Source organism: Tursiops truncatus, chromosome 14 (genome assembly GCF_011762595.2).
Source record: "Tursiops truncatus isolate mTurTru1 chromosome 14, mTurTru1.mat.Y, whole genome shotgun sequence".
NCBI classification, from domain to species: domain Eukaryota; kingdom Metazoa; phylum Chordata; class Mammalia; order Artiodactyla; family Delphinidae; genus Tursiops; species Tursiops truncatus.
Genome location: NC_047047.1, coordinates 43,114,671 through 43,138,232, shown reverse-complemented (window position 1 = coordinate 43,138,232; position 23,562 = coordinate 43,114,671). Strand labels below are relative to the sequence as shown.

Genomic DNA, 23,562 nt, shown 5'->3' with positions numbered 1-23,562 from the left:
TCAAGTTAGGTCATGAAGTACCCCCTTCCTAAATGATTCATTAATCACTCAATAACACTGGTGCTTTGCCTAGATGTTAAACCTAGTTAAAGCGACAGTCATGCAGTCATGAGTCCCCTTTCCGTGTATCGTAAGTTTGACTCACAAACAGTCCCCTTGTCTTCAAGGCATATAAAGGTAAAAAGAGCTTTTGATTTAAGAAAAATATAATTTGTAAAATTATAAGTAAACAAAAATAGGCAACCAAAAGTAAAAGATGAAGGAAAGTACTGAGTAGGCTGATTGCAGATTAAAGAGCATTCAAAAAGTCTAAATGAAAGAGAGAGAGAGAGAGAACCAAGCCTGGGTTGGGGGGAACCTGGAAGTGGTGAGGAGGCAGTAATGGTACATTCAAGAAATACTACTGGGGCTTGAAATAGTTCCCCAAAGTTTCAGTACAACAATGACAGCCACAGTGGAGCTGTGGCTGCAATACTGCACATCCCATTTGCCCTCAATCACTAGCTGAGACTGAACTGCAACAGGAAGGGGGATACCGATGGGGGTAAAATGTCAGGTGTGACTAGCCCAGCAAGAAAAGACAGAAGCAAATGGTTCAGAGTATGCTCTAGGGAACACAGTTAAACAAACAGGAAATGGAATCCTCACCATGAAATGTTTCAGCAAGGTTAACATCATTTTCACTAATATCACCCACACCAGAATGTACTAACTCTAGTTCACACTCATGTGAAGCATCATAGGTATCCATAATGTTCAAAATGGCCTCTACGGAACCGTCAACATCACCTAAATGCAGCAAAAGTTTAAAATTATTGGTGATAGCAGTTAGAAATTAACAGACACAAAAATGACAATAATCTATTTAAAGGAATAATAGGAATAGCATTTACCACAAAATCCACTTTTCTTTAGCATTATAAATATCTACTGAACTGAATAAAGTATAAAGAACCAAATGTACATTTACAACAAAATCCACTAGATAAATGTTTACTAAGGAAATCTCCCCCAGTGAGGGGGTGGGCAAAAAGGGTGAAGAGGGTCAAAAGGTACAAACTTCCAGTTATAAAGTAAATATGTCATGGGAATATAATATGCAGCACGGTGACTATAGTTAATAACACTGCACTGCATATTTGAAAGTTGCTAAGAGAGTAGATATTAAAAGTGCTCATCACAAGAAAAAAAAACTTTATAACTAAGGATGGTGACAGATGTTAACTAGACTTATTATGGTGATCATTTCACCATATATGCAAATACTGAATCATTATGAAACTAATATAATGTTACATGTCAAGTATATCTCAATTTTTTAAAATTCCCCCCCAAAATACTGAAATCATTTTGGCTTAAATTTAATGGCCCAAATTAATTGTGAGAATGACAAAATACATATATTCCTAAAATGAGATGTAAAGTAAAATCTTTTAAAAGTCACCTTTAATAATTATAGGAAGTACATTTGAATCTCCTCCTGCTTTTTCTTTTGGCTTTAAGGGTTGCTGCTGTTTTTTTATTTTGTACTTTATAAATGACCTCGCCTTCCAGTGCAAAGTGCCATACTTCTCGCGGGCTTTCCGATGTGCTTCTTGGTGTTCCTTTCGTTTTTCTTCTATTAATTCCAGATCCTCTTTATTTTTCTCCTGTTCTTGCTCATACTTCCTCCAGTGAACAACTTCACGTGCCCTTGGCTTTATAGGGGAAAAAAAAAAAAAGGGAATTATTTAACTAAATAGAAACCAGTAACTGCTGGTTTTTTCCTCCACTATGAAATTAGCCTAGCTCATATATGAAACCACTAATTTTAAAGTTTTAAGAAACTTACAAAACTTTTATATGGAGGCTTTGTGTAAATTTGAAATTATTTAAAAATCTTATCTCAAATTTTAAAAGCCAAATTTTACAGCCAAACTCTAAAATGACATCACTAGCCCCCCCTCACAGCCCGTTATAGTACTGAATTATTTATTACTTATTTGGTATAACATTATAGATTGATATTTTAAATCATTATATCATATCTACTGTAGAGGAATTAAGCTTGATATACCTCAGATTCTACTTCAAGAATTTCATCTCCTGCAGAAGGGAAGTCTCTCCAGCCTATAATTCCCACTGGCATGCTGGGACAGGCCTCATTGATTACTTTGTCATTTTCATCAAACATTAAGCGTACTTTTGCCCAACTCTTTCCAGCAACCAGAATGGAGCCTTTTCTCAAAGTTCCTCTTTGAATTATAGCTGTAGTAACAGGACTAATATGAAAATAAAAGTATATACTCTTAATGCCATAATCATGATGTAATGGCACTTTCTCAGTAAAGATATCTTTATGAGATTAAAAAATATATAATTTGAACACACAGGGTTAATTCCACCACTTCTCCACTTCTCAAACAGTTTTTCATACTATAAAGACATTTCTTCAAAATTACAAGCTAAATGTCCATCAATGGAAGAATGGATAAAGAACATGCAGTATATATGTATAATGGAATATTATAAAACCTTAAAAAAAGAAAATCCTGTCACATGCTAGAATACGCATGAACCTCCTGGACGAACATATGCTAAATGAAATAAGCCAGTCAAAAAGGACAATATTACATGATTCCACTCATATGAAGTATCTAAAGTAGCCAAAATCATGGAAACAACTACTGAAAGATAGCTGCCAAAGGCTGGGTGGAGGAGGGCGGGGAAATTAGTGCTTCATGGGTACAGAGTTTGTTTTGCAAGATGAAAAAGTTCTAGAGATCTGTTGCACAACAATATGAATATACTTAATACTACTAAACTGTACGTTTCAAAATGGTTAAGATGGTAAATTTAATATTATGCAATTTTTACAATTAAAAAAAAAGAAAACAAAAAACATTTCTTGTAAGGTTATGGTAGTGAAGGGTGCAGACAGCTAAGTGTTCTGACAGAATCCTAATCTCCTTTCTATAATTTGTTAAGCAGTGAAAAGACCTCTTTTGCTAATAGGGAGGGAAATTAAAGAAGAGAACACTGTTCCAACAATCTTACTATATATTAATGGGTAAGAACATAAAGAATTTAGAAACCCTAAAATGCAACAATTGCCATTTTATTCCAAGTTATGTTAGTCTATAAGGCTTTAGCAATTCAGTTAAGACAGTGGGGAGAAAAAAAGATACCAAGCAAATTGAACTACTAAGTCACCTAAATATGACTACTAAATGTATACACATATTTGCTAAGAGCTACTGATAACTGCATGTTTGTGTTCTGTGTGCCAGTGCAATAAAATACTTCTTATTTTTATTTAAAAAAATATATATATATTTTTGGCTGCACCGCAGCGGCATGCAGAACTTCCCCAACCAGGCGTCGAACCCGTGCCCCCTGCAGTGGAAGCGTGGAGTCTTAACCACTGGACTGCCAGGGAAATCCATATTTTTTAAAACAAATGCTTTGAAAATATTGTTCAGGGACGAACAATAATGTGCAATAAACATAAGATACTGTTATATAATCAAGTCACAAAAACAATGAAATAAAATTATTAGAAAGCAACCATTTTAACAGACGTACCCTCTTCCTTTGTCTGTGAAAGATTCTATTACTGTTCCTTCAACTGGACCAGTAGGGTCTGCTTTCAATTCTAACATTTCTGCAAGAGCAATTGTTGCCTCTGCCAAAGCCATCATGTTATCACCCTTTAATAACAAAAAACCTGTTAATATGCATTAACAAATAATATCTGTAAATGTAAATACCAGGATCAGAAAGCCAAATAATTCTCGACAGTTACGCTTTTCTCTTTAAGCATTAAAAACATGAATTACACAATACTACGAGACTAGATATCAATTACAGGAAAAAAATCTGTAAAACATACAGACACATGGAGGCTAAACAATACACTACTTAATAACCAAGAGATCACTGAAGAAATCAAAGAGGAAATAAAAAAATACCTAGAAACAAATGACAATGAAAACACGACAAACCAAAACCTATGGGATGCAGCAAAGCAGTTCTAAGAGGGAAGTTTATAGCAATACAATCTTACCTCAAGACACAAGAAACATCTCAAATAAACAACCTAACCTTACACCTAAAGCAACTAGAGAAAGAAGAACTAAAAAACCCCAAAGTTAGCAGAAGGAAAGAAACCATAAAGATCAGAAATAAATGAAAACGAAATGAAGGAAAAAATAGCAGAGATCAATAAAACTAAAAGCTGGTTTTTTGAGAAGATAAACAAAATTGATAAACCATTAGCCAGACTCATCAAGAAAAAAAGGGAGAGGGCTTCCCTGGTGGCGCAGTGGTTGAGAGTCCGCCTGCTGATGCAGGGGACAACGGGTTCGTGCACCAGTCCGCTAAGATCCCACATGCCATGGAGCAGCTGGGCCTGTGAGCCATGGCCGCTGAGCCGCGCGTCTGGAGCCTGTGCTCCACAACAGGAGAGGCCACAAGAGTGAGAGGCCCGTGTACCACCAAAAAAAAAAAAAAGACTCAAATCAATAGAATTAGAAATGAAAAAGCAGAAGTAAGAACTAACACTGCAGAAATACAAAGCAACTATATGCCAATAAAGTGGACAACCTGGAAGAAATGGACAAATTCTTAGAAATGCGCAACTTTCCAAGACTGAACCAGGAAGAAATAGAAAATATAAACGGACCAATCAAAAGCACTGAAATTGAGACTGTGATTAAAAATCTTCCAAGAAACAAAAGCTCAGGATCATATGGCTTCACAGGCGAATTCTATCAAACATTTAGAGATGAACTAACTCCTATCCTTCTCAAACTCTTCCAAAATATAGCAGAGGGAGGAACACTCCCAAAATCATTCTACGAGGCCACCATCACCCTGATACCAAAACCAGACAAAGATGTTACAAAGAAAGAAAACTACAGGCCAATATCACTGATGAACATAGATGCAAAAATCCTCAACAAAATACTAGCAAAAAGAATCCAACAGCACATTAAAAGGATCATACACCATGATCAAGTGGGGTTTATCCCAGGAATGCAAGGATTCTACGCAAATCAATCAATGTGATACACCATATTAACAAACTGAAGAAGAAAAACCATAAGATCAACTCAATAGATGCAGACAAAGCTTTTGACAAAATTCAACACCCATTTATGATAAAAACCTCCCAGAGGGTAGGCATAAAGGGAACTTACCTCAACATAATAAAGGTCATATGTGACAAACCCACAGCCAACACCTTTCTCAATGGTAAAAAACTGAAAGCATTTCCACTAAGATCAGGAACAAGACAAGGCTGCCCAGTCTCACTGCCATTATTCAACATAGTTTTGGAAGTTTTAGTCACAGCAATCGGAGAAGAAAAAGAAATAAAAGAAATCCAAATCGGAAAAGAAGAAGTAAAGCTGTCACTGTTTGCAGATGACATGATACTATACATAGAGAATCCTAAAGATGCTACCAGAAAACTACTAGAGCTAATCAATGAATTTGGTAAAGTAGCAGGATACAAAATTAATGCACAGAAAATTCTTGAGTTCCTATACACTAATGATGAAAAATCTGAAAGAAAAATTAAGGAAACACCACCATTTACCACTGAAACAAAAAGAATAAAATAGCTAGGAATAAGCCTACTTAAGGAGATAAAAAACCTGTATGCAGAAAACTATAAGACACTGATGAAAGAAATTAAAGATGATACAAACAGATGGAGAGATATACCATGTTCTTGGATTGGAAGAATCAACATTGTGAAAATGACTATACTACCCAAAGCAATCTACAGATTCAATGCAATCCCTATCAAACTACCAATGGCATTTTTCATAGAACTAGAACAAAAAATTTCACAATTTGTATGGAAACACAAAAGACCCCGAATAGCCAAAGCAATCTTGAGAAAGAAAAATGGAGCTGGAGGTATCAGGCTCCCAGACTTCAGACTATACTACAAAGCTACAGTAATCAAGACAGTATGGCATTGGCACAAAAACATAAATACCGATCAATGGAACAGGATAGAAAGCCCAGAGATAAACCCACGCACAAATGGTCACCTTATCTTTGATAAAGGAGGCAAGAATATACAATGGAGAAAAGGCAGCCTCTTCAATAAGTAGTACTGGGAAAACTGGACAGCTACATGTAAAAGAATGAAATTAGAACACTCCCTAACACCATACACAAAAGTAAACTCTAAATGGATTAAAGACCTAAATGTAATGCCAGACACTATACAACTCTTAGAGGAAAATATAGGCATAACACTCTATGACATAAATCACAGCAAGATCCTTTTTGACTCACCTCCTAGAGAAATGGAAATAAAAACAAAAATAAACAAATGGGACCTAATGAAACTTAAAAGCTTTTGCACAGCTAAGGAAACCATAAACAAGATGAAAAGACAACCCTCAGAATGGGAGAAAATATTTGCAAATGAAGCAACTGACAAAGGATTAATCACCAAAATTTACAAGCAGTTCATGCAGCTCAGTATCAAATAAACAACTCAATCCAAAAATGGGCAGAAGACCTAAATAGACATTTCTCCAAGAAGATATACATATTGCCAACAAACACATGAAAGAATGCTCAACATCATTAATCATTAGAGAAACACAAGTCAAAACTACAATGAGGTATCACCTCACACCGGTCAGAATGGCCATCATCAAAAAATGTACAAGAATAAATGCTGGAGAGGGTGTGGAGAAAAGGGAACCCTCTTGCACTGTTGGTGGGAATGTAAATTGATACAGCCACTATGGAGAACAATATGGAAGTTCCTTAAAAAACTAAATGTAGAACTACCATATGACCCAGCAATCCCACTACTGGGCATATACCCTGAGAAAACCATTGTTCAAAGAGTCATGTCCCACAATGTTCACTGCAGCTGTATTTACAATAGCCAGGACATGGAAGCAACCTAAGTGTCCACAGACAGATGAACAGATGAAGAAGATGTGGCACAGTTACACAATGGAATATTACTCAGCCATAAAAAGAAACGAAACTGAGTTATTTGTAGTGAGATGGATGGACCTAGAGTCTGTCATACAGAGTGAAGTAAGTCAGAAAGAGAAAAACAAATACCGTATGCTAACACATATATATGGAATCTAAAAAAAGAAAGAAAAAATGGTTATGAAGAACCTAGGGGCAGGACAGGAATAAAGATGCAGACGTAGAGAACGGACTTGAGGATACGGGGAGGGGGAAGGGTAAGCTGGGACAAAGTAAGAGTGGCATGGACTTATATACACTACCAAATGTAAAACTGATAGCTAGTGGGAAGCTGCCGCATAGTACAGGGAGTTCAGCTCAGTGCTTTGTGACCACCTAGAGGGGTGGGATAGGGAGGGTGGGAGGGAGATGCAAGAGGGAGGAGATATGGGGATATATGTATAGCTGATTCACTTGTTATAAAGCAGAAACTAACACACCACTGTAAAGCAATTATACTCTAATAAAGATGTTTAAAAAAAACCCAAAACATGAATTACCCTATTTGACAGAAGGAAAGAAGGAAGGGAGGGAGGACGGGAGGGAGGGAAGAAGAGATAAGCAAGAAAATCCGACCCAGGGACTGATCTTGCAACGAACAGTGGCTATACATATATAGATAGATATTATATATATATATTATCCATCTATCTATCTATCTATATATATATATTTTTTTAAGAATATCTACTAGAGTTTGTTAATACCCTTTTTTTTTGTGGTACACGGGCCTCTCACTGTTGCGGCCTCTTCCGTTGCGGAGTACGTGCAGGCCCAGTGGCCATGGCTCACGGGCCTAGCCGCTCCGCGGCATGTGGGATCTTCCCGGACCGGGGCACAAACTCGCGTCCCCTGCATCAGCAGGCAGACTCTCAACCACTGCGCCACCAGGGAAGCCCTGTTAATACCCTTTTATAAACACATGCTTCTTTCACCCTCTGTCCTCCATCTGTCTCTACAATTGTGTTTTCTTCCTCTCACTTTCTTTACAGTGCTACGTTACAATTGAAGTTCTATCCAATTGAACAAGCTTTCACTGATCTCATCTGATCCACTCAAGAATCCTGTAAAATAAGTAAATCAAACACTACTTACTCTTATTAAATAAATAAGGAGAAAAAGCACTGACTAGACCCAAACTATAACCTATACTCTGCAACTACCCAGCTGTACAACCTTGGAAAATCAGTTCACCTCCTGGATCACCTTTCCTCAACTGTAAAATGAAGGAGCTAGATTAGATGATTCTTTCACCTTTAATGATCTATGTCTACTATGCTTTCTAAGTCTCCAAGATCATGCAGCTGATTAACGGGTGATGGAACTGGAACTGATAGACAAGGGATTTTTCCATTCTCCATGTCAGCTAAGAGCTTGCTCACAATTGTTACAATATAAAGCAACAGAAACAACTGTAACAAAACAAACTAAACACTTTTCATACCCATCTACTTATTCCTAGTATTTATTCCAATTTACAAAATGCTGCTCTGAAAAGTAGAGCTGGGGTTGTTTCTTTGCATGAAGAGTCCTCTATTCTTCATCAGAAAAGAAGGCCTCATCTTACTTCCCTGCCACTCTCTTACCTCCATTCCCAGGATTCATCTTTGCCATGCCTCCAAATTTGCCTAAGCAGCTTTACATCTATCTATCTACTCATCTAATATCTGGGCAGAAAAGGTGGTCATGTCTTCAAATGTTCTAATCTTGCCATCTGGTTTTCACATCGTAGTAACAATCAAGGTATAGTAGAAAGAAGACAAGTAAGGTGGCATTTTATGAGTTTCAGAGAAAAAGAGGCATAATTTTACTATTAACAGAGGCATAACTTCTAATCATCTTGGAGGTAACAAATTTAGGAAAAGTAAAGATAAAATGAGACTTAATTGGAGGAAGGTGGCCAAATAAAGTACAATTTCTTCATCGAATGATCAGAAGAAAAAAAGTCCATATTACGAGTAAACCATGGAATATGGTAAGAATGGACAAAAAAGGAAATTTTTACTTAGCAGCAACCTGTATAGGACAAGAGAATTGGAAAATGCTATCACAAAGCAGGTACTGAGCTTCCTTGGTGTATTTTATCCAGAAGAGAATAATTGGTAATTTAAAAGAAAATGGAATTCATCATAAATAACATTATAAAACTTACAGCAATTTAGTTCACAGAAACACTGAGTCAATCAATAACAAACTGAACCCAAATATTTCAACACTGTATTAGTAAAAAGTTTTGTTTAAATTTATCTTAAATGCCCTAAGACCTATTCTATAGTTTTTCACTTTAAAAACAAGCACTTTTTATTACCATCTGAATTTCGTTTCTGCTTAAAAGTCTTTATCCTACTATTATCCTATCCCCACATCATTCACCACTTATTCTCCTCATTCTAAGTACCTCGTAGTAAGAAAAGAATAGGTAAACCTGACCCCTCTGGATTGATGACTAATCTTTCTGAGCCTAATTTCTAATCTGCCAAACTAGGATAATGACACCAGCTTCGCCTAGTTCTCAGAGAATTTTTAAACAACAACAGAAATTATGGATGTCAGAATGTTCTCTAGGTATAAGGCACTATGTGCATGATGTGTAGCACTCCCATCCGAACACACTGTCTCTGAGGTGCCCGCACTTACCGTGAGTGCAGAAACATGCACTGCTTGAATGTCGCCTCCATAATCCTCACATACCACATCATAAGCTAGCAGTTCTTTTTTCACTTTCTCAGGATCAGCCTCAGCTTTGTCACATTTGTTTATGGCAAGGACAATAGGAACTGAAAGAGACAGAGTTAAGAAGAGTGCAAATGATGACACTTCAATTCCAGGTATTCACAATGAAAGATGCCAATGTTTTCTGGCTTTCTCTTGACCCAGCGGATGTATTTATCTAACAAAAGATCTAAAAAGACCCACTTTACACCCACCTACTCTGCTTTATACACATGAAGGATTCCAGATGAGAGATGTCAAAACTGCAATTATAAGATTCTGTATTAAGAATACGCAATTATGATTATTAAAAAACAAAAACAAAACACACAACAGTACTTAGCGTAGAGAAAGGACTATCCTTAAATCTGAAAGCAAGATCAGCAACTACACTAGAGATAATCTCCAGAAAAAAAAAAATCAAGAGAAGATTCTAATTCTAATACCACTAGATCATTTGCCTCTTCTTTCCAGGAGTTCCCTGTTAAAACCCAACATCTCACCCTGGGGTGAAACTAAGTACCATTATTGTAAACTTTCTTTTAGGATTTACAGCAACTCTTTCTTCATACACACTTAGCTGAGTGACTGACACAAAGTAGATTCTCAATAAATGTTTACTTAATGAATGAACCAAATAATCTTATAATCTACTTGTCATTACTAAACATACCCTTTCATTAGAGAACTCACACAAAATTCTAGGAGATAATTCTCTGATTGAGTTTCACCAACTCTGCAATTTTCTCAGGTATCAAAGGAACAGAAATTGAAAATAGACACGAAAGAGCTATGCAATCCACAGCCTATTATTATGAAAAAGTACATTCTATATCGATCAGCTAGAACTTAACAGGCACCAAGAGAACAGGTACAGAAAGCATGATGTAAGGAATTCATCATATCTCAACCAACTGCTTTGTTACAGGGTCCCTGACAGATTTACCATTCTTATTTTTATTATATTCCCTAGGATCATTAAGAACATAGCCCATTCCACAAAGGTAGTTTTGAGGAATTAAAAACTAAAGAGAGGAACACAAGCTAGAAGACCGGATTCCAAATGCAGGCATGTGCAAATTAACTGTAACTGGGGAAGTTCCTGCCACCCTCTGGGTCTTAGTTTTCATGTTGTGAGATGAAAAAAACACTGGACTAGATCAATGATTGTCAACCCTTTCTTTTTTTTCTTGCCAACAAACCTAGGGGAATATGATGCATTCCTTCAGGTACATTTTCTCAAGACAACAGTATTTTCTCAGTGGGTGTAGGGTCATATCACAATAAGAATGAATGTACAAAGTATGTGTGTGGGGTTTATTATTACAATTTTTTTTTTCTTGGCCACGCCACGTGGCTTGCAAGATCTTAGTTCCCCAACCAGGGATTGAACTCATGCCCTCGGCAGTGAAAGTGTGCAGTCCTAACCACTGGACTGCCAGGGAATTCCCTATTATTACAATTTTTAAATGGAGAAATAAGGGAGAATATAGCCAAGTATTTTCCAAAAGTTTCGATTTTATACCTTTGACCAAATAGGAACTTATTTAAAGCAGATGAGGGAAAAGTCTCTTTTAGAGAAGAATTCCAGATAATAAATGAATAAGGAATAACAATTAGAATATCACCACTTTGTAACTCCTAATGAATTGAGGTGATGGGTACATAGGGGTTCATTATTCTAGGCTTACTTTTATAGCTGTTAAACGTTAAAACGTTTTTTAAAAAGTCATTTGAGACTGTTAAATTGTCACACCATGCCAAGTAAGTAAACAGTAGAGGAAGGAATATACTTGTGGTCACAAGTCCCAAGTTGAATCCTGCTATACTCTTCTTAGTAGTTAATGTCTTTGGGAAAACAATTCAACTTTCTTTGCACCTTACCTGTAGAACAGGTATAATAATTCTGGGATTGCCAGGAAGATTAAATGAGCGACATGTAAAAACAGTGACTTTGTAGTAGATCCTTTAAAAAAAAGAAAGCAACTTCCTTCCTGATACATGTAAGTCAGCCACACAGTACCTTGAGCATCTTTGGCATGCTGAATGGATTCTACAGTTTGTTTCATCACTCCATCATCTGCAGCTACAACCAATATGATAATGTCAGTGACCTGAGCACCTCTGGCTCTCATTGCTGAGAAAGCAGCATGTCCTGGAGTATCAAGAAAGGTTATCTTTTCCCCAGAAGGCAGAGAAACTGTGGAAACAGAAATCCAAGAACTCTAAGCACTCAAATATATACTTCCTTAATACAAAGGAATATACATGACCTTATCAACACAATCAATAATTCTTCAAAATAATTTTATTCTTTCCATTAATCTTAATCAGAACAATGCATTTGGATCATCACTCCACAATGAAGAGTGATAACATACCAGTGAGACCTTTAGGGTTTTCTTTTCATGTAATAATTTCAAACTGAAACTCAACCTATTTCTAGAATATAACTATTTTCATACATGCACCAACTGGAATATATTCTGGAGAAAAAACCAGACTGATAGTTGTCTAGGCAGCCACTCCTGCATTAGCAAACACCAGCTGCACAACTGTCTTGAGCAACAGAGGCAATTTAGTACACAGTTAGAAGCTCAGGATTTGAGTTCAACAGCCTTGGGTTTGAATGCTGGCTTTGCCACTTTACTAGCTGTGTACTTTGAGCAAGTAACTCAACCTAAACAAGCCTCAGCCTCCTTATATGCACGTAGGAATACTAATACCTACCTCATGATGTTGCGAAGATAAAAAAAGATAAAGCATATAAGTGCTCAGAACAGTGCTGGGCACGTGCTAGGCGTTCAGCAAATGACAGCTGTTACTCAATTATGAGTGGTAACATTATGACAACCTAGCACTGAAGAGTCTTAGGCTCATTAACCCAAACTAAGAATGAGCTAGAATACAAGAGGTATAACTTTCTTCTTATACACTGTACAAAATAACCTTTATTAACCACCAGCTCTACATTTCATCAAACCAATGGCTTTAGGCTTTCTTTTACTTTAAATTCATATATTTCATACAGTGACACTATTTTAAGAAAATAATATGTGGGGTTCCCAAGCACATTGTAAGGTGATCTGTGTTCATACCAAGAAAGGCACCAATGTGCTGAGTGATGCCTCCAGCTTCCATTGCTGCCACTTGAGTTTTTCGCAGTTTGTCAAGTAACGTCGTTTTTCCATGATCAACATGGCCCATTATAGTAACAACTGGGGACCTTGGTATTAATAAAGCTGGATCTGCCTGGGGCCTACAATTAACAGCAAAGGAGTTTCATTTCTTAAATATCAGAAACACTTTATAGCCAGTGAACTGATCTGCAGTTATCTCTGTGAACTACCATTAACAATAAAACCCAACATTTAGCTTTGATTAGACATAACTATTTTCCTCTTCTATACATACAATGACTTATGATAAAATAATAATGACTGCCCACCTACTGTAGGTATCTTCATAACAGTGAGCAAAACTGAAAAAAATTTTAAAATTCAGGATCAATATATACACTCAGCAAACTAAGAAAAATAACTCTTAGAGTTTTATAATATACTTTTTGATACTTTAAGCACTTTGAAGAAAAGTTTAACCTATACTCACACATCATTTTAATTGCAAAAGGAATTTTAAGGCAAATGTTTCCATTAAAAAGTGTGAATAAAACAATGTGGTCTCCTTCCCCCAATTTATACAGTTAAGTTTTACCTTTTTACAGCATCTTTATTTTCTCTGACTTTGTCCTGTTTTAATTTGCTCCATTTTAACTTCATCCCTGACTTCTTTATCACTTCTTTGATCCAGACTTCATCTAAATGTGAGTGTGCTTCTAGTGAATCTATGTCAACAGCAGTGTTCAATAAAGATTCATATACACAATCTGGGTGAAACAAAATAAAACCTTTTAGGATCACGAATTAAATGTTCCAGAAAGTGACCTCTATTGATAAACATCTATATAAACAATACACTCAATGAGAGAAATAACTATATAAGCTATCCGTTTCTCTAATGTTAACGAATCACAAAAAAGTTGAAAAGAAAATAATCTTTAAAATATGATACATGGAGTTCCCTGGCGGCCCAGTGGTTAATACTTTGCCTACCAATGCAGGGAGTGCGGGTTCGATTCCTGGTCGGGGAGTTAAAATCCCACATGCCTCGAGGCCAAAAAACCAAAACATAAAACAGAAGCAATATTGTAACAAATCCAATAAAGACTTTAAAAATGGTCCACATCAAAAAAAAAGGAAAAAAAATATGATACATTTATATTAATTGATATTTCTGCATATTCATAAATATTTGAATATTTACCATGTACCTTATGAACTACCTGAGCAATTAATAAAACATTAAATTGCATGTCGATTCTCATTATTCAAGGTAATTATGTTCTATAAACTCACTGGGAACAGTGAATTAGCAAATACTGAATCATTGCTCTGAAGGGAAATACAGGGTTACGTTCCTTCAGCCTCTGGTCACAACATTTTCATCAGCTATATCTTGTTTTATGTGTTTTTGTTTAAAGACACCTTATTCAATATATGTTGTTGATTCATTAACGTTATACTCACAGTCAACAGCACTATACTATAACTAATGCCTCAATAAAGCTTATCTAACACATGTATTTTCTCTGTAAGGCACATTACAGCCTTCTTGTAGTTAGTAACACTAAACAGCACTTCAGCACCATGCTGTGGGGCCATTTTAAACAGCGAAATCACCAAAAAAAGCACAAAAATGAGAAAAACGTGGCACTAAATAAACCACAAAAATGACACTTGTTTACAGTATGAGAGGAGAGAAGGCAGAGTGTTGCCTTGTTTGAACCTCAGCTAGTAATGCGTGATCAGGTCAGGCAACTCAAATTTTTCACCGCTCTGTGCATGTCCAGGAATGACTACAAAAGCATTTCAAGTGTCAATTTTGGGGCTACAAATACATTTTAGGGAATTCGCCAATTCAGAATCCCCAAATAATAAGGATTGACTATATTCACATATGTATATACATAAATATATGCACACACACACATACAGTATCACAGAATACATGTACACACTATTTATGTATCTATTTAGGATGTCCAAAAAGTAGCAAAACATAGGAAAAATAATTACTTGTTTTCATTTTACTTAATGTGCTTTAATTCCAGTCATATTTTCCTGTGGGTAATAAATAAAGTATCAGTGGTGATAATGAAATAACTAGTTTTATGCTTCCAGACTTTCAGTCACCCTATAAATATATATTTTGAGAGACAGATATAAAAGAAAGGCATCTTCAAACACGCAGAATATTACACTAAAAGAACTTCCTATTCAGTAGTGTGCTGGTAAATGTTTACTCTGAGGCTCCTAAAAAAAGGTCCTGATTTATAGCACTTCCCAATTTCCATGGTACAAATACCCGCCACCAGGGGTGCCCAACCCCGTTAGGAACCAGGACGCACAACAGGAAGTGAGCGGCTGGGGAGTGAGCAAAGCTTCATTTATATTTACAGCCGCTCCCCATGCTTGCATTACCACCTGAGCTGCGCCTTCTGTCAGACGAGCGGTGGCATTAGATTCTCATAGGAGCACGAACCCTATTGTACACTGCACATGCAAGGGATCTAGGCTGCAGGCTCCTTATGAGAATTTGATTCCTGATGGTCTGAGGTGGAGATGAGGCAGTGATGCTAGCGCTGGGGAGCGGCTGCAAATACAGATTATCAGAGAGAGGTTTGACTACACAGAGACCATAATAAACCAACTGCTTGCAGACTCAATTCAAAACCCTATCAGTGAGTGGCAAGTGAAAACAAGCTCAGGACTCCCACTGATTCTGCATTATGGTGAGCTGTATAATTATTTCATTATATATTACAGTGTAATAATAATAGAAACAAAGTACACAATAAATGCGCTTGAATCATCCTGAAACCATCATCCCCCCAACCTCACCCCCCGTCAGTGGAAAAATTGTCTTCCACAAAACCAGTCCCTGGTGCCAAAAAGGTTGGGGGCTGCTGTCCCCCACCACGTCTGACTTCAAGCCACCAATATGAAGTCACTGAACACAGAGATGAAAAGAGATGTGAAGCAGCACACTATTAAATAGTATTTCCACCATATAGGTACAATAAACGTAAATAACCTCAAGATCATAGATTAATAGTAAAATGTAGTAAAATAATTAAGAAGTGAAAATATTAATGAGTATTTATTTACCTCCATTTATGACTTAATTTTTTAAATGGTTGTGTTTACACCAGCTCACATAATTCCTTATAATTTAGCAATAGGCTCACAAACTGGTACAAGCCAGCCTCAGCACCTCACTGATCCTACTCCATAATAATGCCAAGAAATGCTTTCTTGTGTATTTCCCTACCACATTTTTCCCCAAGAAAACACATTTTAAATTAGGAGTATGGCACTATTGATACTATGTATAAAATAGACAACTAATGAGAACATACTCTTTAGCACAGGGAAATCTACTTAAGGCACTGTGGTGCCCTAAATGGGAAGGAAATCCAAACAAGAGGGGATAAATCTATATGTATAGCTGATTCATTTTGCTGTACAGTAGAAACTAACACAGCATTATAAAGCAACTATGCTTCAATAAAAATTAACTTAAAAAAATAAAAAAAAATAAAACATAAATAAATTAGGAGTATGGGATTAACATATACACACTACTATATATAAAATAGATAATCAACAAGGACCTAATGTATAGCACAGGAAACTACTCAATATTCTGTAATAACCTATATGAGAAAAGAATGTGGAAAAGAATGGATATATGTATATGTATAACTGAATCACTATGCTGTACATCTGAAACTAACACAGCATTGTAGATCAATTATACTCTAATATAAAATAAAAATTAAATTAAAAAGAATGCTACAATATAAATTTCCTATATGGATATGCTCTCAGAAAACAATAAAACTCTAAACGTAAAAATTATGAGTACAATTCTGTTTCTAATAACGCTAAAAATCCTTAATAATCCAGTAACTATAGTTTTCCAATATGTTATCCTAAATTTTTGAGAGGTAGCTTATACATAGGGATAATCTTTTTCCCTCTACATTAAATGCATACAGTATCAACATATTATTTTATCTTTATCCAAGACTTAAATATTTACATGTAGAAAAGTACCCAAAGCATTTTAACCAGAAATATTACATCAATTTTCTTTTTTGGCTGCACTGCACAGCTTGCAGGATCTTAGTTCCCCCACCAGGGATTGAACCCACACCCCTGGCAGTGAAAGCGCAGAGTCCTGACCACTGGACCGCCAGGGAATTCCCACATCAAGTTATTTTAACTGAGCCGGGGCAGGGGGGTTAGGATGTATGTACATTGCTAATATAGCAGTTAAAAATATTCACCATATGAAAACTATCTTAAATTCAAAAGAGGTATGATTATAATATTAAATAAGTTTCAAATAGATAACTTTTATTTAAATCATAGCAAATCAGTTTTGGATTTAGAGCACTGATCCACAGGATTAAACCTGTATTTTAATTATTCTATTTATTTGGTGATACAAAGGAATTATGGTTATGCGTGTGTGTGTTAATGTTTAAAAAAAGAGAATTATCATTTAGCAATATGTAAGTACTCATGGATTAAATGATATATTAATAATTGTTATCACTGGCTCATGCAAACATTATGCTTATCATTCCATTCTTTCTGCTTTCATATATATATGAAAAATGCCAATAATAAAAAGTTCTAAAAATCAAGTCTGTTATCAATATCATTTATAAAATCATATCAATACAGTTTTCCTTGGAAAAATTCTGAATGACATGGCCATGTCCATTTGTTCTCTTAAAGTTTTCTAGTTATAAAATGATTACATAATCCAATGCAAAGTTTAAAAAAAACACAAGATAGAGTGCTAATTTTCTATTCTTTGTGAGGATGTACTGTCACAAATAGTGGTAACACTTTCAGGCAGGATACACATTAAAACTCTAGCTCTGCTGTGATTTACAAAATAACAATTCCTGAGAGAAAATCTGGTCTGTGAATAAGAGCATCTGCTCTGGAGCCATACTCCCTGGGTTCAAAATCCTGGCTCCACCACATAGTAGCTGTGAAATCCTGGGCAATTATTTATCCTCTCTATGCCTTGGTTTCTCAATCTATAAATGGGGATAATAATCATACCTGCTTCTAGAGAATTGTGAGAATTATATGAGTTAATACATATAAAGTATTGGTATATAGTAACAGCTCAATAAATATGTTATTAGTAGTAATTTTTTGCCAAGTCTGCTTCACTTGTTACTTTATTTTGTTACAATAATAAGCCATTTCTTGTTTACTAAATTTTAATGTCAGTTTATAATGAAAACGAAATGAAAATTTTGTTCCAACAATCCTAAATTGGTAATAAATACAGTAGTCCCTCAGTATCTGCAGGGGCATGGTTCCAGGACATCCCCTGAATACCAAAATACATGGACTTTACATATAAGTCCCTTATATAAAATGGCACAGTATTTGCATATAACCTACACACATCCACCCATATATTTTAAATCATCTTTAGACTACTTACAATAACTAATACAATGTAATGTTATAGAAACAGTTGCTGATGCATGACAAATTCAAGTTTTGCTTTCTGGAACTTTCTGGATTTTTTTCTTTTTTTTAATATTTCTGATTCACGGTTGGTAGAATCCACGGATGCAGAACCCTTGGATACAGCGGGCCAATTATAATTTTTATTGAATTTCTAATAAAAATGGTATTATGAAAAGTTGTAGTTATGGACTTCCCTAGTGGTGCAGTGGATAAGAATCCGCCTGCCGATGCAGGGGACACGGGTTCGATCCCTGGTCCGGGAAGATCCCACATGCCGCAGAGCAACTAAGCCCATGCGCCACAACTACAGAGCCTGTGCTCTAGAGCCCGCGAGCCACAACTTCTGAGCCCGCGTGCCACAACTACTGAAGCCCGTGTGCCTAGCACCCGTGCTCCGCAACAAGAGAAGCCACCGCAATGAGAAGCCCGTGCACCGCAACGAAGAGCAGCCCCCGCTCGCTGCAACTAGAGAAAGCCCACGAGCAGCAACAAACACCCGACTCAGCAAAAAATAAATAAATAAATTTATTAAGGAAAAAAAAATGTCGTAGTTATTACTACAAATATTTTTCTGCTGGTACTACACTACAGAAATTGTCAAAATGAGTGCAATTAGAGAATTATAGAGAAACAAAAGTAAAGTAAATGAGTATAAATACGGTCCCTCAGTCCAAAAGCATTCTTTGGACTTATTCTAATAGCCCACGAGATTTCTGAGCAAGAAAGGTTAGTTCAAATTAAAAAAATCTTTTCCACTTTTATTAAAAGCAAAATCTTAGAGAACTAGATTTGGCAAAGAGCCAAGAAACTAATTAGGATTTGTCATCTAAAGTGAAAAATATTGGAATTACTTAACATCTTTTTAAACCACTAGTCTAATTTTCATCCTTGAATGCCTTAATCTCACTGCAAATAAAATACCAGGTATTCCACGTTTCCATATTTTTCCTTATAAAATTATCTGGCTCACCTATGTCTTTTTCCATTGCTCTGGCCAGCTCCTCAACAGTCATTCCAATCCATACCTCCACCTCCTTTTTAGATTTTGTTGAAGATAGCTGAGATTTCTGTGATTTTTTTTCCTATTAAATATTCAGAACACATAAAGAAGGAAGAAAAAACTTTGAGATTTATTCTGGAATATCTACCACAGTCAGGGCTCCTATTTCTACCAACACTCCCATAAATTGTTAAACCTTAGACTAAAATTTAAAATCCTGATTCCTTAATTCACTGTTATACACTGATATAAATAAGCAAATTAATCAACATTACTAAACAACTAACTAGAACCTCCCTTCTTCACAAAGATTTATTGCCTGGAACGTAGCATTAAGGCATAAAGATTTCAAAAATGACAAAATACTCAAAATGGATTTCTACTCATGGCTCTAGGCACTTTTATCTCAGATCAAATAACAGAGAAACTCAGAGAAATCTAGAACTACCTTCTTTGTCACCAGAAGCCTATGTTGAGATAAAGCGGTCCTGATGAGCGCATGTGTCTGCCAGGGCTGGGGGTACAGCTGAGCTGTCCACACCAGGTAAGCAGATGAAAACACGTGCCTCCACTGTGCCAACATTCTTCTTTGATACAGGCTGTGCAGCTGCCTACAAATAGTGTGAAATCGTAGCAAGTTCTCCAACTTAAGTATCTTCTGGTTCATGTTTCTCCTAGGAAAAAAGTTTTCAAATACTATTTTGGTTAATATTGAAATCAAGTTAGTAAATATTAATTGGATATCTACTACACACAAAACACTGTGCTAGAGTTACAACAATGAATAAAACTGGGTTCTTGCCCTGAAAGAGCTCACAGTCCAGAGAGATGGAATTCCGTACTAAGTACTCTCTAGATATTAACTAGAACTATTGTTAATGTTCCTACCATAATAACACTGAAATACAATAACAAACTTATAAGGGTTCTTTTTTCACTCCTGAAACATCAACTAACCAAATCACAACTACAGTCATTTTTTTTTTAAATGCAAATTTGCACTCATCAACTCTTTGCCAAACATTCTTTGGGAGGATGGGGGGAGATTATCCCTAGTTTAATGTACAACTTCAAAACATGCTAGAGGGCTTCCCTGGTGGCGCAGTGGTTGAGAGTCCGCCTGCCAATGCAGGGGACACGGGTTCGTGCCCTGGTCCGGGAAGATCCCACATGCCGCGGAGCGGCTGGGCCCGTGAGCCATGGCCGCTGAGCCTGCGCGTCCGGAGCCTGTGCTCCGCAACGGGAGAGGCCACAGCAGTGAGAGGTCTGCGTACCGTAAAAAAAAACAAAAAAAACAAAAAAAACAACATGCTATATAAGGACTCATTATCTGCCTTCTGTTAATCTCTCACTCCATCTCTTACGCTCTTATAGTTCCCTCACTCCTATCTCCCAAATTTTTGTTATTCTGTCTCACCTGTAATCTCCAACGTCTTCTAATCTTTGAAACTTTGCATATGCTCCCTCTACTTGGAACTGTCTTTCAACCCTAACATTTTCCCCTCTTCCTAACCCCCCCAAAAAAGATGCTTTAGAGTGGGAAGAAGGCACCCAATAAATAGCTAATGAATAATGCCAATAAATACCTATTGAATAATGCCTTTTGAGTATTACTCTTGGGACAAAAGAAGAGTTTACTGAGAGAAAACCACAACAGACCTCAACAGTGTAGCTCAGAACTCAGTAGTATAGTCTTTTCCTCCTTGAGTCTTCTATTTCTTCTGATCACAACACTGCATTTCTACAGCTTTGCTTTTCAGTGTTTAAGGGAAGGAGCAACTAAAATAACATAAGTACTAGTTTTCTCCTCAGCAGACATTTCATGAGCACCATCTTCCAGGCACTGCATCTGAGGTTGTTGATTCAAAGTTTAATAAGCAAGAGTCCCTTCCTTTGGGGTCCACTGTCTTTAAAATGTTCCAATATAATGATTCTTAAACACCTCAAGAATGGCACATTTAAAGAATCTTATTTAGGTACATTTCCCTGAACTCAGAAGTAAAGGGTGCTCAGGAAGCACAGAATTCCTTAGGGAAAAAAAAATTTTTTTAATGACTCTAAAACCAGATTTAACAAGGACACAGATTAATACAACGGGAGGAAAAGTCCTACACGGAGATTAACCAAAGCACAACTATTTCACTGACGCAGGGATTCGAAAAACACATTGGGGGTCAATAAACCAAATACCAAAACTAAAAGGAACCTTACTTGCTACTTATTCCAAGCCCCTCATTTTAAAGAAAAGGAAAATGGAGTCCAGAGAGGTCAAAAAGCCTTCTCCAATGTCATACCGCTAGTTAATGACAGGACTAGAACCCAGGCTTTCTGACTCCCAATTCGGTGTTCTTTCGCCGCTAGTATATTCTTATGATGGAACCTGAAAAAGGATGTTGGAAATAATGTAGTTGCGCTGGTGAAAACGTCTGAATGAAACAGCTAGAAGCCTTGGGAGTTATCTGAAAGGTAAAAAGAAGTCACGGTAGAATGTCGGATCTAGGGTGGCTTCGCCTGGAACCCGAGCCCAAAAATCCTTGGGCACAGGGGAGGTCGGGGTGTGGAGGACACCTGCCGCGGCGCGCGGGGAGAGCAAGCAGCCGGCCGCTTCTGGTTGGATAGCGCTTTCGTTATGCCGAAAGTAACAATCACGTATGGATTAAGTGCACAATGGAAAGCCTCCCGAATGCGCAATGCGCATTGCTTGTCATCTGTGCCGCTAACACTTTAGGCCAAACAATACACGCCAACCGGAACGACACGGCTAAGAGACCCCACTCACTTAGCTCCTACGTAGGGTCCAGGACGCCGGAATTCTGACGCAGGGCAAAGATCACCTTCCGGACCCGGGAGGACTGTCAGTAGGCTAGTCCGTCTCAAAAATGGTCCCCCGCGGGCTTCCGGTGCCGCCGGAAGCGGTTCTACCCGGGACTCAGAAGTCCGATTTCGGAACAGCCCTGTTGCCGCTGGTACAGTCGCGGGGTGTACCCGGGTGACGTGTCAGCAGCGCGTTTCTGCAAAACCCTTCGCTTTCTAGGAAGTAAATTACTGCTACTCTGGGGTTGTGAGCGGCTTCGATGTGTACAACTCAAGGGAAAGTTAAACGGGGAAATGTGGGAGAAATTATAAGTCCTTAAAAGACATACTAACAAAAAGGGAAAAATGCAAGGGAACGTGGCGATAGACCCAGTTAGTACTGGGCGAGGAGCGCTTTCTTTTTCAAAAGTCACCTCGTGTGGGTGGCATTTAAAGTAATAAAGCTAGAGTGGGTTCCAATCCCAGCTCATCCCCACTTGTGTAGACTTGGGGACGTTATGTAAACTCTCTGTGCCTCCCCCCGCCCCCCATAGTCTGGCCGCCTAACTCATGGCCCTCCCCTTTTTTATGTTTGTCTCCCCAGTGCCACCGCAAAGATGTGTAATCAGTGTTGTTGAATGACTAAATGGAAACCTCTGTCCTGAAAATCTTTTTAATGAACCTAAACACTCACACCCTTGAAAACTATTGAAGTGCATTTCAATTGCTATCATTTTACTTACCTTTCACACTCACTGAAATGCCTATTTCTGCAAGAAAGTATTCTTTGCTCTCTCTGCCTTGCCAAGTAGTTGAGAAGCAGAAATTGATTGAACATCAAAGTAAGTCATACCTTTTTTTCCCAATATTAAAGTGAAAATAACCAATATGTTTCTAATCATGAAGAAAATACATACTAATCTGGAAAATTAAAGCAATACACTAAAAGATAGAAAGTGGAGGGAGGGAGGGAGAGCCAAAGCTGGAAACATTTGAGCAACAAAATAACACAGTATTAGATTATAACAAATAAATGGGGGAGAAGGGACAAATCCTCCTTACAGAAAAATTCCACATAATATATGTGTATAACTTCTACTAGGAGGTAAAGCTTCACCACCACCACCACCCCACCCGCCTTGAGTGTGGACTGGACTTAGTGACTTGCTTCCAAAGAATAGAATATGCAAAGGGAAAAATAGTACCTTCATAATGGAGAAAATTGGCAGACACCACCTTAACCAACTGATCACGGTAAACATAATCAGCAATGTCATGTTGATATAATGTACCCTGAGAAATGATGTGATGAGGACATTTCACCTCTAATATTTGTCCCCAAAACCCACAACCCTACTCTAATCATGGGGAAAACATCAGACAAACCCAAATTAAAGAGCATTCTACAAAATATCTGAGCAGAACTCTTCAAAG

At 37.2% G+C, this 23,562-nt stretch overlaps 1 protein-coding gene across 9 annotated transcripts in view; it reads right to left on the bottom strand.

The window, feature by feature from the left end:
* MTIF2 (mitochondrial translational initiation factor 2) overlaps positions 1-23,562 on the bottom strand; it is a 44,608-nt gene that overhangs the window by 3,878 nt on the left and 17,168 nt on the right. The window contains exons 1-12 of one of the 9 annotated variants that reach the window (XM_019942721.3): positions 22,115-22,179; positions 20,995-21,715; positions 19,784-20,009; positions 19,306-19,417; positions 13,423-13,594; positions 12,807-12,967; positions 11,732-11,908; positions 9,634-9,773; positions 3,565-3,689; positions 2,057-2,261; positions 1,445-1,697; positions 649-789 (exon numbers count right to left, since the gene is read on the bottom strand). In XM_019942721.3, the coding sequence (XP_019798280.1) occupies positions 649-789; positions 1,445-1,697; positions 2,057-2,261; positions 3,565-3,689; positions 9,634-9,773; positions 11,732-11,908; positions 12,807-12,967; positions 13,423-13,594; positions 19,306-19,417; positions 19,784-20,002 (1,705 nt within the window). In that variant the 5' untranslated portion in view covers positions 20,003-20,009; positions 20,995-21,715; positions 22,115-22,179. The other 8 variants (XM_019942725.3, XM_004322659.4, XM_019942720.2 and 5 more) reach the window with 8 other exon arrangements.